The sequence below is a fragment of the Notothenia rossii genome (assembly GCF_949606895.1).
Source record: "Notothenia rossii genome assembly, chromosome: 2".
In the NCBI taxonomy this organism is placed as follows: Eukaryota; Metazoa; Chordata; class Actinopteri; order Perciformes; family Nototheniidae; genus Notothenia; species Notothenia rossii.
This window is the reverse complement of record NC_136904.1, coordinates 10,629,704-10,642,571: the sequence shown is the minus strand read 5'-3', so window position 1 is coordinate 10,642,571 and position 12,868 is coordinate 10,629,704. Positions and strand designations below refer to the sequence as shown.

Genomic DNA, 12,868 nt, shown 5'->3' with positions numbered 1-12,868 from the left:
TGTGCCAGGCCCAGCTCATTTATTGCTCACCTCGCATTTCTCACAGTGCCAATACACCGGAGAGAAATAGAACTGGAGAGAGAGGGAGCCAAATTGAAAGGAGGAAGGAAAGTGTGGGAATAGCAAGGAAGAGAAGAAGAAGAAAAAGAAGAGGGAGAGAAATTGAAAATGCGCATGGTTGCCTCACTCGATTTCCCAGGGGCTTGTTGAACGTCCCATTTTAAGATGTAGTTATTGAGTTGGTGTTTATTCGACATTCATTAGATAAATACCGACTGGCATTGACTCTGCAGCACTCTCTCAGTGACCATGAGATATTCTCATACTGGCTAATGTGCATACTACAAGGTCTGCCAGTGAATATACTGTAAACCTTGAGTTGCTGGTACTATAGTCATACTATACAATCATTTGCTAATTAAAAATGATAATCAGCAAATATGCTATTGTACCTCCAAATGCACTGATTGCAGTATTGTTATACAAGCACGCAGTAAGAACAAGTTAATTACATCGCTGTAGAAGATTTTCCTTTGTTTATATTGCCTAAAAACAATTCTATTACTTTCTTCTAAAGCCTTGCTCAAACACACCCGTGTTACTCTGCTCTTCTCTAATCAATACAACTTTGTAGTAAAAGGCTGTCTTGTAAACCTGGTTTTAATCCTTTAAAGATATTTACAACGTTTGCCAACCTTAACAGGATCAGAATTAGAATATGCTTCCAGCTGAGTTTAAAACATACACAGACGTTCACTCTTTTTCCCATGGTGCAAAAACATGGATTGTGAGCCAACACTCTTTCCATCTTAACATTGGAAAGACTCAAATCTAGCATTAATCTATCATCTCTACTCTTTTTGAGATTAATGTATTTTCTGCACGGCCCTGGTTGAATATACACATCATTGTAATAACAGTAAAGGGTTAAATACAGATATAGAATTAAAAACCCTTACCGTGCTCCTAGTTTACTCGGTTCAAGGCATTGGGTGGGGGATGCGAAATGTAGCCACACTTAAAGGCGTGGCAAAAGGCCGTTCTTCATACAGAAGGGTGGGGGAGGGATAATTGTACTGTTTGCTTCTAGGAAATGCGGTTTTGTGTTCTGGCAGACCCTCTGTTCGGACTTTAGGTGTGATGCTGAGGGGTGGTCTGACTGATTCCTTAAAGCAAAGTGACCCCTCTATTTATATCGCAGTCCCTGACCACTCTTTCACTACGGGAGACATTTGATGTTCAGTTCTCCTGGAGCAAGGAGGCCATGGCTCTTCAGCCTCTATATCCTCCACACCAACTTCTGTCAGCATTGAGCTGAGGGATATATATGTACCCTGAATTATTTAGTCTGTCACTTATGCATATTTAATGCTCCAGTGTCCTTTTTCCTTTTATGGCGCGGTGAAATACTCCTGTCTCTCTCCTCTCTGCACCTCCCTTTCTCAGTGTGTGTGTGTGTGTGTGTGTGGGGATTCTTAGTCTTAGCACAGTAGACACATAATGTAGCTTTATGATTGGGATTGAGAGGCTGCTGTAAAACTTCAGCCACCAGGCCAATGGTTCCTGTTTATGACTTCCACAATAATACGTCCCTGGGAATAGAGTGAATTAAATTAGAGATCAGTGCTGTTGTAATTAACTTCAGGGAAAGAGACCTTCAATAAATTAAATCCAGGGACATATCACAACTTTAAGATGGTGAAATAATATGCTGCTTGTGGTACTTACTATCCTTTATTGTTCTTCCAACCCTGTGTTTCTTCAGTAATGAGTGCACAGGGCTTACAGGCCAAGGATAAAACGGGCTCCAGCGACCCTTACGTCACCGTCCAGGTGGGCAAGACCAAACGCAGGACGAAGACCATCTTCGGAAACCTCAACCCAGTCTGGGATGAGAAGTTCTTCTTGTGAGTGCTTTCTATTAATTTGACCTCTGCCCGACAAGATAATCCCCACTAAGATTAAGAATCAGCAGTTCAGGGTCTTCTCAAGGCATTAGTAAATACGCAAGAGACAATTACTCTATTTTTATCACTGATTTTATGAAATGTTACGCACCGCAATGCAGAGTTTTGGGGAAATTCAATCCCTGCTAAAGGCAGCTGAACAATGACATCTAACAATTTACACAACACAAAGCTTAACCTTTTTGTTTTAAAATCAAAATAAATACTTTGTGAGCTAATGCGTTAGTAGTATGTGGATTCTTGTTGAGTATGACCTCTGCATTGTTATTACCAAGCATCTGTCCCTTTATTTTAAGCACAGGCTTTTCTCCTTGGTTACATCCCCATCCAATTCACTGTTTGCCACTCTGCCTCACCTTTTGTTCGAATATTTGTTATTCTTCACACAGACTACATAAACATTTACTTAACCCGTTAAGTAGTTTTGAAAATGCAGGAAATTGCAGCTTTTGTGAAACCTGTCCAAGTCATGCAAAGCTGATCCCAACACAACACTCTGAAAATAAGATCAAGGTAAAAAATAAACATGTAATTTCCTCCTAACAGCTTCAAGGTTCAACCCTGACCTGTGTGCAAAATGGTATTTGAAAGTAGTTGGTATTTAGTTATACCTTGAGCATCAGGTTTTCATCAGGTTTCCAACAGGTTTCCAGCAGTCTGGGGAGTTGGAGCAAAGGTTAATACAAATGACTTAAAATGTTTGTCATGCTGTCATTTATAGGACGGATACTGTCGCGATAACCCCAAAAGGCACTTCATTTCAAAATGTTTTTTTCCAGGCCTTGAAATGTTTTCGAAAAACATGAAATCCTGAAAGATTTTGAAGGAGTCATGCACAACTAAGCACTCAAAGACGAAGGAAGTCGTAAAAGAAATGCCAATTTAATGTTAACCTATAATTCATTATTATATTCATCATATCAAACGTGAATAGATTGCACACAATTTGAGCGGGATCACTTTAGCGAGAATTGAGAAAGCACACACGAGCCACGAATGCGCCGCTTCTCACACATCAGGCAGATTTTGACATAATAGTAGACGTCCTGCTGGGAGCTCGGGTAGCGCTGCTCACACTCTGCAGTGCATACTTGTTTATTGATCAGACTGCTGCTGTTTGCAAAACAACTAGCATTTCTCACAGGGCAAGACCCACCTGATCACCTACTGTCACCAAACAGACATACATTTCCCATCCTGCATCCAAACCAAAGCACTAAAAGCAGATTAAACTGTTTTTTACAGCAGTCATATTTAGGTTGTTCCCAGATTGCAGCTTCTGCATCAAACGGTTATGGCCTAGACAAAACTCTTCATATGTGTAAAACAAAATCTTGAAATGCATATATACATAATAATAATTGGTTGTGAAAATTGGCCAAAATGTGAACTTTCATTTGTGTTATAACCCAAACATAATGTGAACATATAATTAGACTCAGGTCTAAACCACTCTCCAAACCCACTAGGCGTCAAACCCAGCCAAACCTTTTTATTATTTTATTTTCCTCTTACCTGGGACCCTCTGTCCTGATATGATCGACAGGATTATGTTTATTTTAACCAATGAGATAGCAGCTAAGACATATTTGTTTAATTCATGCAGACAGTGAGATTTCGAGCATCATACCTCTGGAGGTTCCTGTCTGTGTATTTCTATTTGCTGTTGTTGTCTTTTAAATGTGACACTGTTCCTGAAATTATTTTTAGAGTTCTGTTTTTTGCTTCTGAGATGTTATGCATATCTGGTGTGTGTGTGTGTGTGGATGTATTTGTGTGTGGATGTCCTATGCCAGTTTCAAACGGGGCTCCACACCTGTAATGAGACTCCGTTGGGGGCTGTAATAAAACTCTTTCCCATTACTACAGGGATGTAGATTAATAGAGCGATGCATTACTGTATGCTTGGCAGAGAGTCCCAGACTGCTGGAGCGGCAGCAGCCAGCGCTTCCCCCGGAAAGGGATTAGTTAAAAAAACACTGCAGATACTCTTTCTCTGGCTGTCGCACCCAAGATGTCATTAGAACAAACTGTAATCTGTCGGTTTTAATTCCAGAGCCGTACAGTCTGACCCTTATCTGAGGCTAAGTGCTTTGGCCACCTCCGTTCTATTTAGCAGAGACATTATTGTGAAAAGTCTGTCAGCTGCCGCGCTCCAAAGAAGACCAAAGAGAGGGACGTAAAACCTTCACAAATAAACAATCCTTGCTGATTATATGAGCATGCATTAGGAGATATACTGTATAGGGATGCAGAGGAAAGGTCATGCAACGTCTTGGAGTTATTCCAACTTGCTGGCTTAGCGCCTTTCTCCACACTCATATACACTAATGTGCACACGCAAATACACACACTCTCATTTGAATTCAGGCAAGCATTGTTCTCAATATGATACTTGGAAAAGAGTCAGGAAGGTTTCTGAACTTGTACTTATGCTTGAATTGTGCATTTGGATGTCATTCTGCTCCACTGAATACCCCCAACCTGATGATGGTACTGAATGTACTGTTTCTGTTGTTGTTCATGTTGTTGTGATTGTTTTTACTTGACATTATCATCTCCCAAAACACAGTGAATGTCACAACGCCACTGACCGCATCAAGGTGCGAGTGTGGGACGAAGACGATGACATCAAATCTCGGGTGAAGCAGCATTTCAAGCGCGAGTCGGACGACTTCTTGGGCCAGACCATCATCGAGGTCCGCACCCTCAGCGGGGAGATGGATGTTTGGTACAATCTAGGTATGTAATCTGATCTCAGTAAGAATACAAGAGATATTGATTCACCCAGACTAATGATGGCAGTTGTAATGGCACATCTCCAGGTACAATATTTACTTTGTGTGATATTATGAGATGTATATTGATTTTTTAATACAGTACAACATAGATATGAAACCTGAGTCTAAGGATTAATACCACAATAAACAAAAACTTGTTTTCTCAGTTGAACAAAACCTCACCACAGATGTCTAATGTTTTCTGAATGCAAGAAGCCACACAAGAGCTTTTGACTGAATGAACAACAGATTTAAGGCGTTTGCCCACTGGGGACCATTTTTGAGATTAATATTTGTAGGAATTATTAATTTTGTGATGAATACTTTGACACAGAACATGCATATTATATGAAAGTAGGCAACATTGTTTACATTTTTCCCGAAAAAGGTTGTTTTGTATGAGCTTTTGCACCTCAAATATAGGAATCAACCAATCGCAGTGTGTGTTGCTGGCTTAGTTGTGCCTGAGTATTAGAAAATACAGAGGTGCAATAGTCTGATCCGAGACAAGTTTATTCTACTTGAAGATTCACAAAGGAAACACATGAAGTCCTTTAGAGCAGAACAGCCCACGATTCAAAATAGAAAGGAAATAAATTCACAATTTCTCACAGCACAGGGTGATGTCAATCTTTAAAAAATGGCCACATTTGAGATTCTAGTTTACTTTATTGCCAAATTATTTTATTTAAGTTAAAAACTATTACTTGATGTATCGACCAATTGATGCAGCCCAAGTTGACTGTTTCTAATGTTGGTGTATTGTACACATTAAAACACTTGAATACCAAAAGAAAATGTTTAGACACCCAGCCCAAGTTATCATTTCTATGATTATGAAGTATCTCATAAGGTTTACATACCATTAGCATTATAGAATATATCCATTAAAACGGTCTTTTTATTTCTCTAAACACTCCCCCTGCACTAAACAGAACATGAAGATACATGTAGTTTGGCTGCTGATGCAGAGTCTTCCCTTGTTTCCTCTCATACATCACTGGTTCCTCCATGTTGCATGAGCTTGAATGGCAGCATAATGTCAGCTTCCACTTGTGTTGGAGCATTATGAAGGAGGATGATGTCTTTGTTTGCCTCTCCAGCTAAAAGGAAGCAATTTGTGGTAATTTCCGACCCCTGAACTCTCCTGCTGCTCTGTGCCTTTTTAAATGTCCACAATGAATGTTTAAACAGGCCTCTGTGTGGTGTGGGTGCTGCTCTCCTCTCTAAGCCTCTTCAGCTCCACTTCAGTCTGGGCTTTTCTGTTTACTGTGCTTGTCGCTGTGGCTTTGTCACGTTATTATATTTCGCTTGTCTGTCTATTGACCAAATGACTGTAGGGTGAAATTTCCCTCAGTTGATCCAGTAGAGATTAATCATATATGGGAGCACAGAGGGGGGGGGGGGGGGGGGGGCACTTTAACTGTGGAGCAAATCCCAGCAAAACATACGTGCTTGTACTGTATAGTATGTGTGCTGATATTTGCATACACTAAATAAACCCCCTAAACCTTCAGCCCATCCTAGCCAGTTATATTCCAAATGCAAGTGTTGTGCTGTATGGCTGTGAGCGGGGATACGATGCCATTCATGTTTTAAAGGACAGGATGTCATACCATTTATGTTCTTGTCATTTAACAATGAGTGTTTTAGATGATTAATGCGTTTTTTTCTATCAGTGTATATATATCACTCTGTTTAGTTGTGGTCAAGGACAGATTTTTATCGAGGTTGAAAATGATGCTGTTTATTTTATTCCACTGACTGGGACCAATTATTTGCTGGAGCTTTTTCGACATAACTGAATGGAATAAAAGTGATATCTTCTTGTTAATACGTTGTTTCCTGTTATGTGGAAACGTTTAAAGGCAGAGCTATGACACACAATTTAGAAACAGAGATTTGCAGTCCGCTACTCTGAGGCTGAATTATTTTAATATTAGATGTTTGGATTTAGGGAGGCACATGTTGGCTAACCTCCCTAAGATGTGGCTTGTAATTGGCGGTTTCTTATCAGTTCATTTGCAGCCATGGCTAACCCAGTTTGGTTGTGTGTTACAGATAAAAGGACTGACAAGTCTGCGGTATCTGGTGCCATCAGACTCAAGATCAGTGTGGAGATGAAAGGAGAGGAGAACGTGGTTCCTCCTCACGGCCAGTACACCTGTTTACATGAGGTAACCCCTCACTATATGATTCTATACTTTCTCTCATCTCCAATCATTATCTTTGGGAGCTAGGTATAACATTTGCAAACACATATAAAAAATAAAGTTGTTGTGATTACATCATAAAGCAAACTAATCAATAGCTTTGTAAAAGACAATTTCAAAGCTGGGATAAGGGTCATTTAGTGCTGTGCTCCATCACCGTAACATGCCCTGTGTTATCTCTCAGAACCTGTTCCACTACCTGACGGAGGTGAAGAGTGGCGGCGTGGTGAAGATACCGCAGGTGAAAGGGGACGAGGCGTGGAAGGTCTACTTTGACGACGTGTCCCAGGAGATAGTGGATGAGTTCGCCATGAGATACGGAGTGGAGTCCATCTATCAGGCTATGACGTGAGTACCACCCTGATCTATGGCCTTTTACCCCACAAATATTTCATTGTCTCATTGGGCAAAGTGGAGGGGAGAAGGAATGAGAGAAGGAGAAAAGAAGGAGAAGAGCAGTAGTAAAGATGTCTCCTCAGCAGAATCAGAGCTTTGGAGGACTATCGAGCTCCTGAGTTTGATTGATTAATTGCTGGTCTCATGGAAAAACTCCAAACCTGCCTTGGTCACATTGATCATGGACTCACATAAAGAGTCTTGTTTCCCTCTATCTCTCCGTCTCTCTGATCCTCAGTGACCCTGTCCATCCTTAAATGTTTCAATGTCTCTCTTCATTTCTTCACACATACACCTACACACACACTCCTCCACACATGCATGCACACACACACACACACACACACACACACACACACACACACACACACACACACACACACACACACACACACACACACACACACACACACACACACACACACACACACACACACACACACACACACACACACACACACACACGCATGCACAGCCACACACACACACACACACACACACACACGCATGCACAGCCACATACACACACACACACACACACACACACACACACACACACACACACACACACACACACACACACACACACACACACACACACACACGCATGCACAGCCACACACACACACACACACACACACACACACGCATGCACAGCCACACACACACACACACACACACACACACACACACACACACACACACACACACACACACACACATGCACAGCCACACACACACACACACACACATGCACAGCCACACACACACACACACACACACACACACACACACACACACACACACACACGCATGCACAGCCACACACACACACACACACACACACGCATGCACAGCCACACACACACACACACACACACACACACACACACACACACACACACGCATGCACAGCCACACACACACACACACACTCACACACACACACACACACACACACACACACACACACACTCACACACACACACACACACACACACACACACACACACACACATGCACAGCCACACACACACACACACACACACACACACACGCATGCACAGCCACACACACACACACACACACACACACACACACACACACACACGCATGCACAGCCACACACACACACACACACACACACACACACGCATGCACAGCCACACACACACACACACACACACACGCATGCACAGCCACACACACACACACACACACACACACACACACACACACACACACACACACACACACACACACACACACACGCATGCACAGCCACACACACACACACACACACACACACACACTCACACACACACACACACACACACACACACACACACACACACACACACACACCACCTGGAACATTAAAATCATTGAATATTGATCAAGGTCATGCAATGCAATGTGAAGTGTGCAGTTTTGATATAATGGTTACTAGTGCAGAAGTCTGCATAATGCATCTAATTGTACATGACTTCCAGTAGACTAGGGGCTACTGCAGTTTTTATTTATATATAAGTACCGTGCACCCACTTTGTATTCAGTGTCTAATCTGTTTATGTACTCTCCATCCGAAAGGAGTGTGCAATTATTTTTATTAGTTTCTTTTCCGAACTTTTACTGATTCACACTTCTGCAATGAACTTCTACTTCCACTTGCTTCAAAGAAATACGTTTCACCTCAAGACTCCTTCTGAGAATCTACACTCCTCGATATAAAAAAAAGCATTTATATTATATCTAACAGCCGTGGAGCAATATGCTGGATTCCACCAAACGAATGTTATTTTGCATATTTGCTAGAGCATTAAGTCATTTTGGTAAAAGCCCAGCCCATTGATAATCCAATTACAAACATTTTGTGAAAATAGCAGAAACAGGAGCTCTGGGTTAAACCCCCTTATCTTTTGTTCCTCGTTTGCTTATGACTTATCTTGCATTAACCCAATTCACTTAGTAGTTAACAGTCAATGACTATTTGCATTACCCCAAATTGTGATCTCATGCAGATCTGCTGATAAAAAAAAGTGCTAATTTCACCACCAATCCGCACCTATTAGAATCCCCTTTTCTTTCCGAATACACTTGTTGGACAGTCCCAGTTGCTGGATGTGTAATTACTGTAGCTGCTGCCTCCATAAATCAGACTCTAATTACACACAGATTGTGTTGGCAAATTGAATGAAAGGCGCAACTCACATTTGGCTTTCATGTCCAGAAAGCTATCCTCATGCATTCCTCAGATGAAGCAACACTGAGAAAGGGTATTTTTTTACGGTCTTTATATCATTTCCTCAAAATACCCTGCAAATTTAGCAACATAAAATACTCCTGGAATATGCCTTTTGATGTTTTGTCGCAAAGTAAGAACAATGGGCTCAACCGTTGTTCAACCGATTGTTGGATTACTAGTGAAATACCGTTTCTGGTTCTTTCCACTCGACCGGAGGCATGTTTGATCCCCTCTTCTCTCCCACTTTTCTGATCACAGTGAACATGACTCAACCTCATACATCCCACAGTAGCTCCCTGCTTTATCTTCCTACCGGCTCTGAAGGGCCAACATGTGTTTTTGTTGCGCCATGTGAAGCTAGATTTAGAACCCCCCCTATTATTATCCATTATGTCCATATAAGTAAGGAGTGGAACTGCTGCTATAACAACACATACGGTTTTATATATAAGTGTTGGATTACTTTGGTGCTGCTAACGGTTGCTAAGTGACAGACAGTTGTGTCAGTGTGTCATGGTATTGCAGCATACTGTATGAGTGATTGCAGGCTTCTTTAAGTGCAGACAAGTGAAGCAGTCAGAGGCTTTATGAGCAGTTTCTCAGCTCCAGGTGATGCTTCAGGCTTGATTCTTGTTAAAGCTCCGCGTTTCTCATATCAGCGCTTATTATGCTTCATCAGGAATTTATGAACGGCTCTACCTTTCCTTTTTCTTCATCACAGAGCCTTGACTCCCAGTCACTCTTGTCTTGATGGCTGCATAAATCACAGCGGCTATGAAAACTCCACTGTCCCTCCTGTGCCCCACACAGCGCCCCCAACACACACCCTCCCTCACTTTCGTTATTCTTCATCGCACTCTATCACCACTCCCTACCACTAACCCTCCTGTTTCTCATCATCTTTTTCTCATTTCTCCCCCTAACCATCCGAGAGAGTAAAATGATATGTGAGTGCGCAGTGTGTCTCAGCCGCTGGTGAAAACCCAGGAAAGGTAACACGAGGAGAAGGAACGCCTTCCTCTTGAGCTCAGGAGATCCACCTCTAAAAGCACCATGGGAATTCAGCGGATGCCATCATCACTCTCCATGCATCACTCTCTTAGCTCCCCTAACCCCAAGTGCTCCTGGGTAATTTGGAGACTGAAAGCAAAGTCATTAAATAGGCCTCCCTATGAGAACATGTTTGTGTTTATTTGTGAGTGTGTGCGTGTGTGTGTGGGTGTGTGTGTGTGTGTGTGTGTGTGTGTGTGTGTGTGTGTGTGTGTGTGTGTGTGTGTGTGTGTGTGTGTGTGTGTGTGTGTGTGTGTGTGTGTGTGTGTGTGTGTGTGTGTGTGTGTGTGTGTGTGTGTGTGTGTGTGTGTGGGGCTTCACTTTTGGAGGGTGGTAAATCTGTAATCATTACTCCACATAACTCTCTGCCTGGCCCTTCTCTAACACTTTGGCTTTATGAAGCAATAGCACACTTTGCAAGATGTTTCTAGTTTCAAATATCTGTGCTCCAGGCTCAACATCCAGCTTTAAAATACTTATGGTCACTTCTAACTTGATATATAAATAGATATTTAGGGAACATAAGATAAGATTCACCTTTATTAATCCCTAGAGGGGAATTTAAGTGTAATAGCAACGCCTACAATGTGAAAAAAAACAGGAGAGGTACCAGGCCGATTTCAAGACCAAGCAAAGACACAACAAATATAACTATGAATACAAATAGTGAGAGTAAAACACTGAGTAAACTAAATATAAATATGTTGTGCACACATTTGAACTGAAACTGCTTGATTGATCAGAAATATTTTATTTGTCCAACAGCGGGGTATTTAAATGTGTTAACGCAAAGGGGACAGTGCAGATAAAAGGCAAACATGTGAAGAGTAGACTAACATATTTGACAAAGAATTAAGCAAACATTAAAGGTGGGGTAGGTAAGTTTCAGAAACCGGCTCGAGATACACTTTTTGTTATATTCCATGGAATGCTCTTAACATCCCGATAGCAATGAATATCTGAAGTGCTTTGACAAAAAATCCATAAAAAAATGTCATCTGTGGAACCCGTAATACTGTAAAAACTACAGGATTGCCGCCCTGTCTGTCAGCCTTCCATCTCGTGCACGCACAAATGTATCTCGTGCCGTCATTGGGCGTGCCGTCACTGGGCGTGCATTGCAGCAGTACTTCAATGACTCGCCAGCAACAGGCGGCCATTTTCACCATGGCAGAGTTAGGTTCAACATCGTCTACTGGTCGCAAAAGAAAAAATGTAACGGAGCAAATTAAGAACAAAAAGAAAGTGGAAACTAGGAGAAGTCAAACCAGAGTCAACATCGGAGTTGCTTGGCTGTGTAGTATTGCTAACCTAGATGTGTTTAGCTTTGCCTGATATGTAACGTTACTGCAGCCTGCTCTCGCGGAGGAGGTGCTCTCTAAGGAAGTCTGAAGGAAGGGGCGGATTCTTTTTGGCTGTGTACTTTCAAATTTTAGTGCACTCGAGCCAGTTTCTGAAACTTACCTACCCCACCTTTAATGAAACAAGTAAGCACTCATCCATAGTAAAACAATACAAAGTAGCATTTAGAAAATAAACATGAGATATTAGGCAGCAGTCAGTATTGAACAATTACCATTGAATTATAAAGAAAGACTGTGTATTGGCAACTAATAATATTATTATCAAAATAGATGTCCTTTTCTCATTATAAAGCAACATTAAGAGAAATGGAGGCAATGTGAAGGTTATTGTGTTTGGTTAATGGTTTCTATAGATTTCAGAATGAACACATGGTTTATTATGAAGCCCAGCTGGCTTAAAGCTCTCAGGGATTGTTACTGTAAAAAGCATCCAGATGTTTGGTTGCCAAAGGTCACCAGAGGCTGGTAAAGAAGCCCTCTTATTTATTTTTCTCACTATAAAAGCAAACATACAGATTTTTGCACTTATACATTTTTATTTGGGGTATTCCATCATGGTCATTTGATGTGGTGTTTCAACATGGCATCCATTCTCTATGTAGGTACCAGTGAATTGTAATGTGGGAGGCTTTCAACATGGCTTGTGAAGAAGCAGTACGAAGTGTTAAAAGTAGCATATGTTCTTCAGTGAGGCAGAGATCTCTGTTTAAACCAAGACTCTCTGGCTCCACTGCTTCATTACTGATGTGTTGCTCTTTTGCAGATGTGTGTCTTCGAGTGTAAGGAAAGATTATCGCAGATCTGGAGCGGCAAATCTGTGCCTGTTTCATTGTGTGTGGTTTAAAGTGTGGGG

The 12,868-nt window shown here is 41.6% G+C and overlaps 2 protein-coding genes across 2 annotated transcripts in view; one reads left to right on the top strand and one right to left on the bottom strand.

The window, feature by feature from the left end:
- myo5aa (myosin VAa) overlaps positions 1-12,868 on the bottom strand; it is a 424,551-nt gene that overhangs the window by 333,814 nt on the left and 77,869 nt on the right. The window lies entirely within an intron of this gene.
- Positions 1-12,868, top strand: part of unc13c (unc-13 homolog C (C. elegans)) — a 120,283-nt gene that overhangs the window by 36,329 nt on the left and 71,086 nt on the right. The window contains exons 9-12 of the mRNA XM_079663674.1: positions 1,766-1,907; positions 4,540-4,709; positions 6,809-6,924; positions 7,145-7,308. Of these exons, the coding sequence (XP_079519800.1) occupies positions 1,766-1,907; positions 4,540-4,709; positions 6,809-6,924; positions 7,145-7,308 (592 nt within the window). The remainder of the gene's footprint in view (positions 1-1,765; positions 1,908-4,539; positions 4,710-6,808; positions 6,925-7,144; positions 7,309-12,868) is intronic.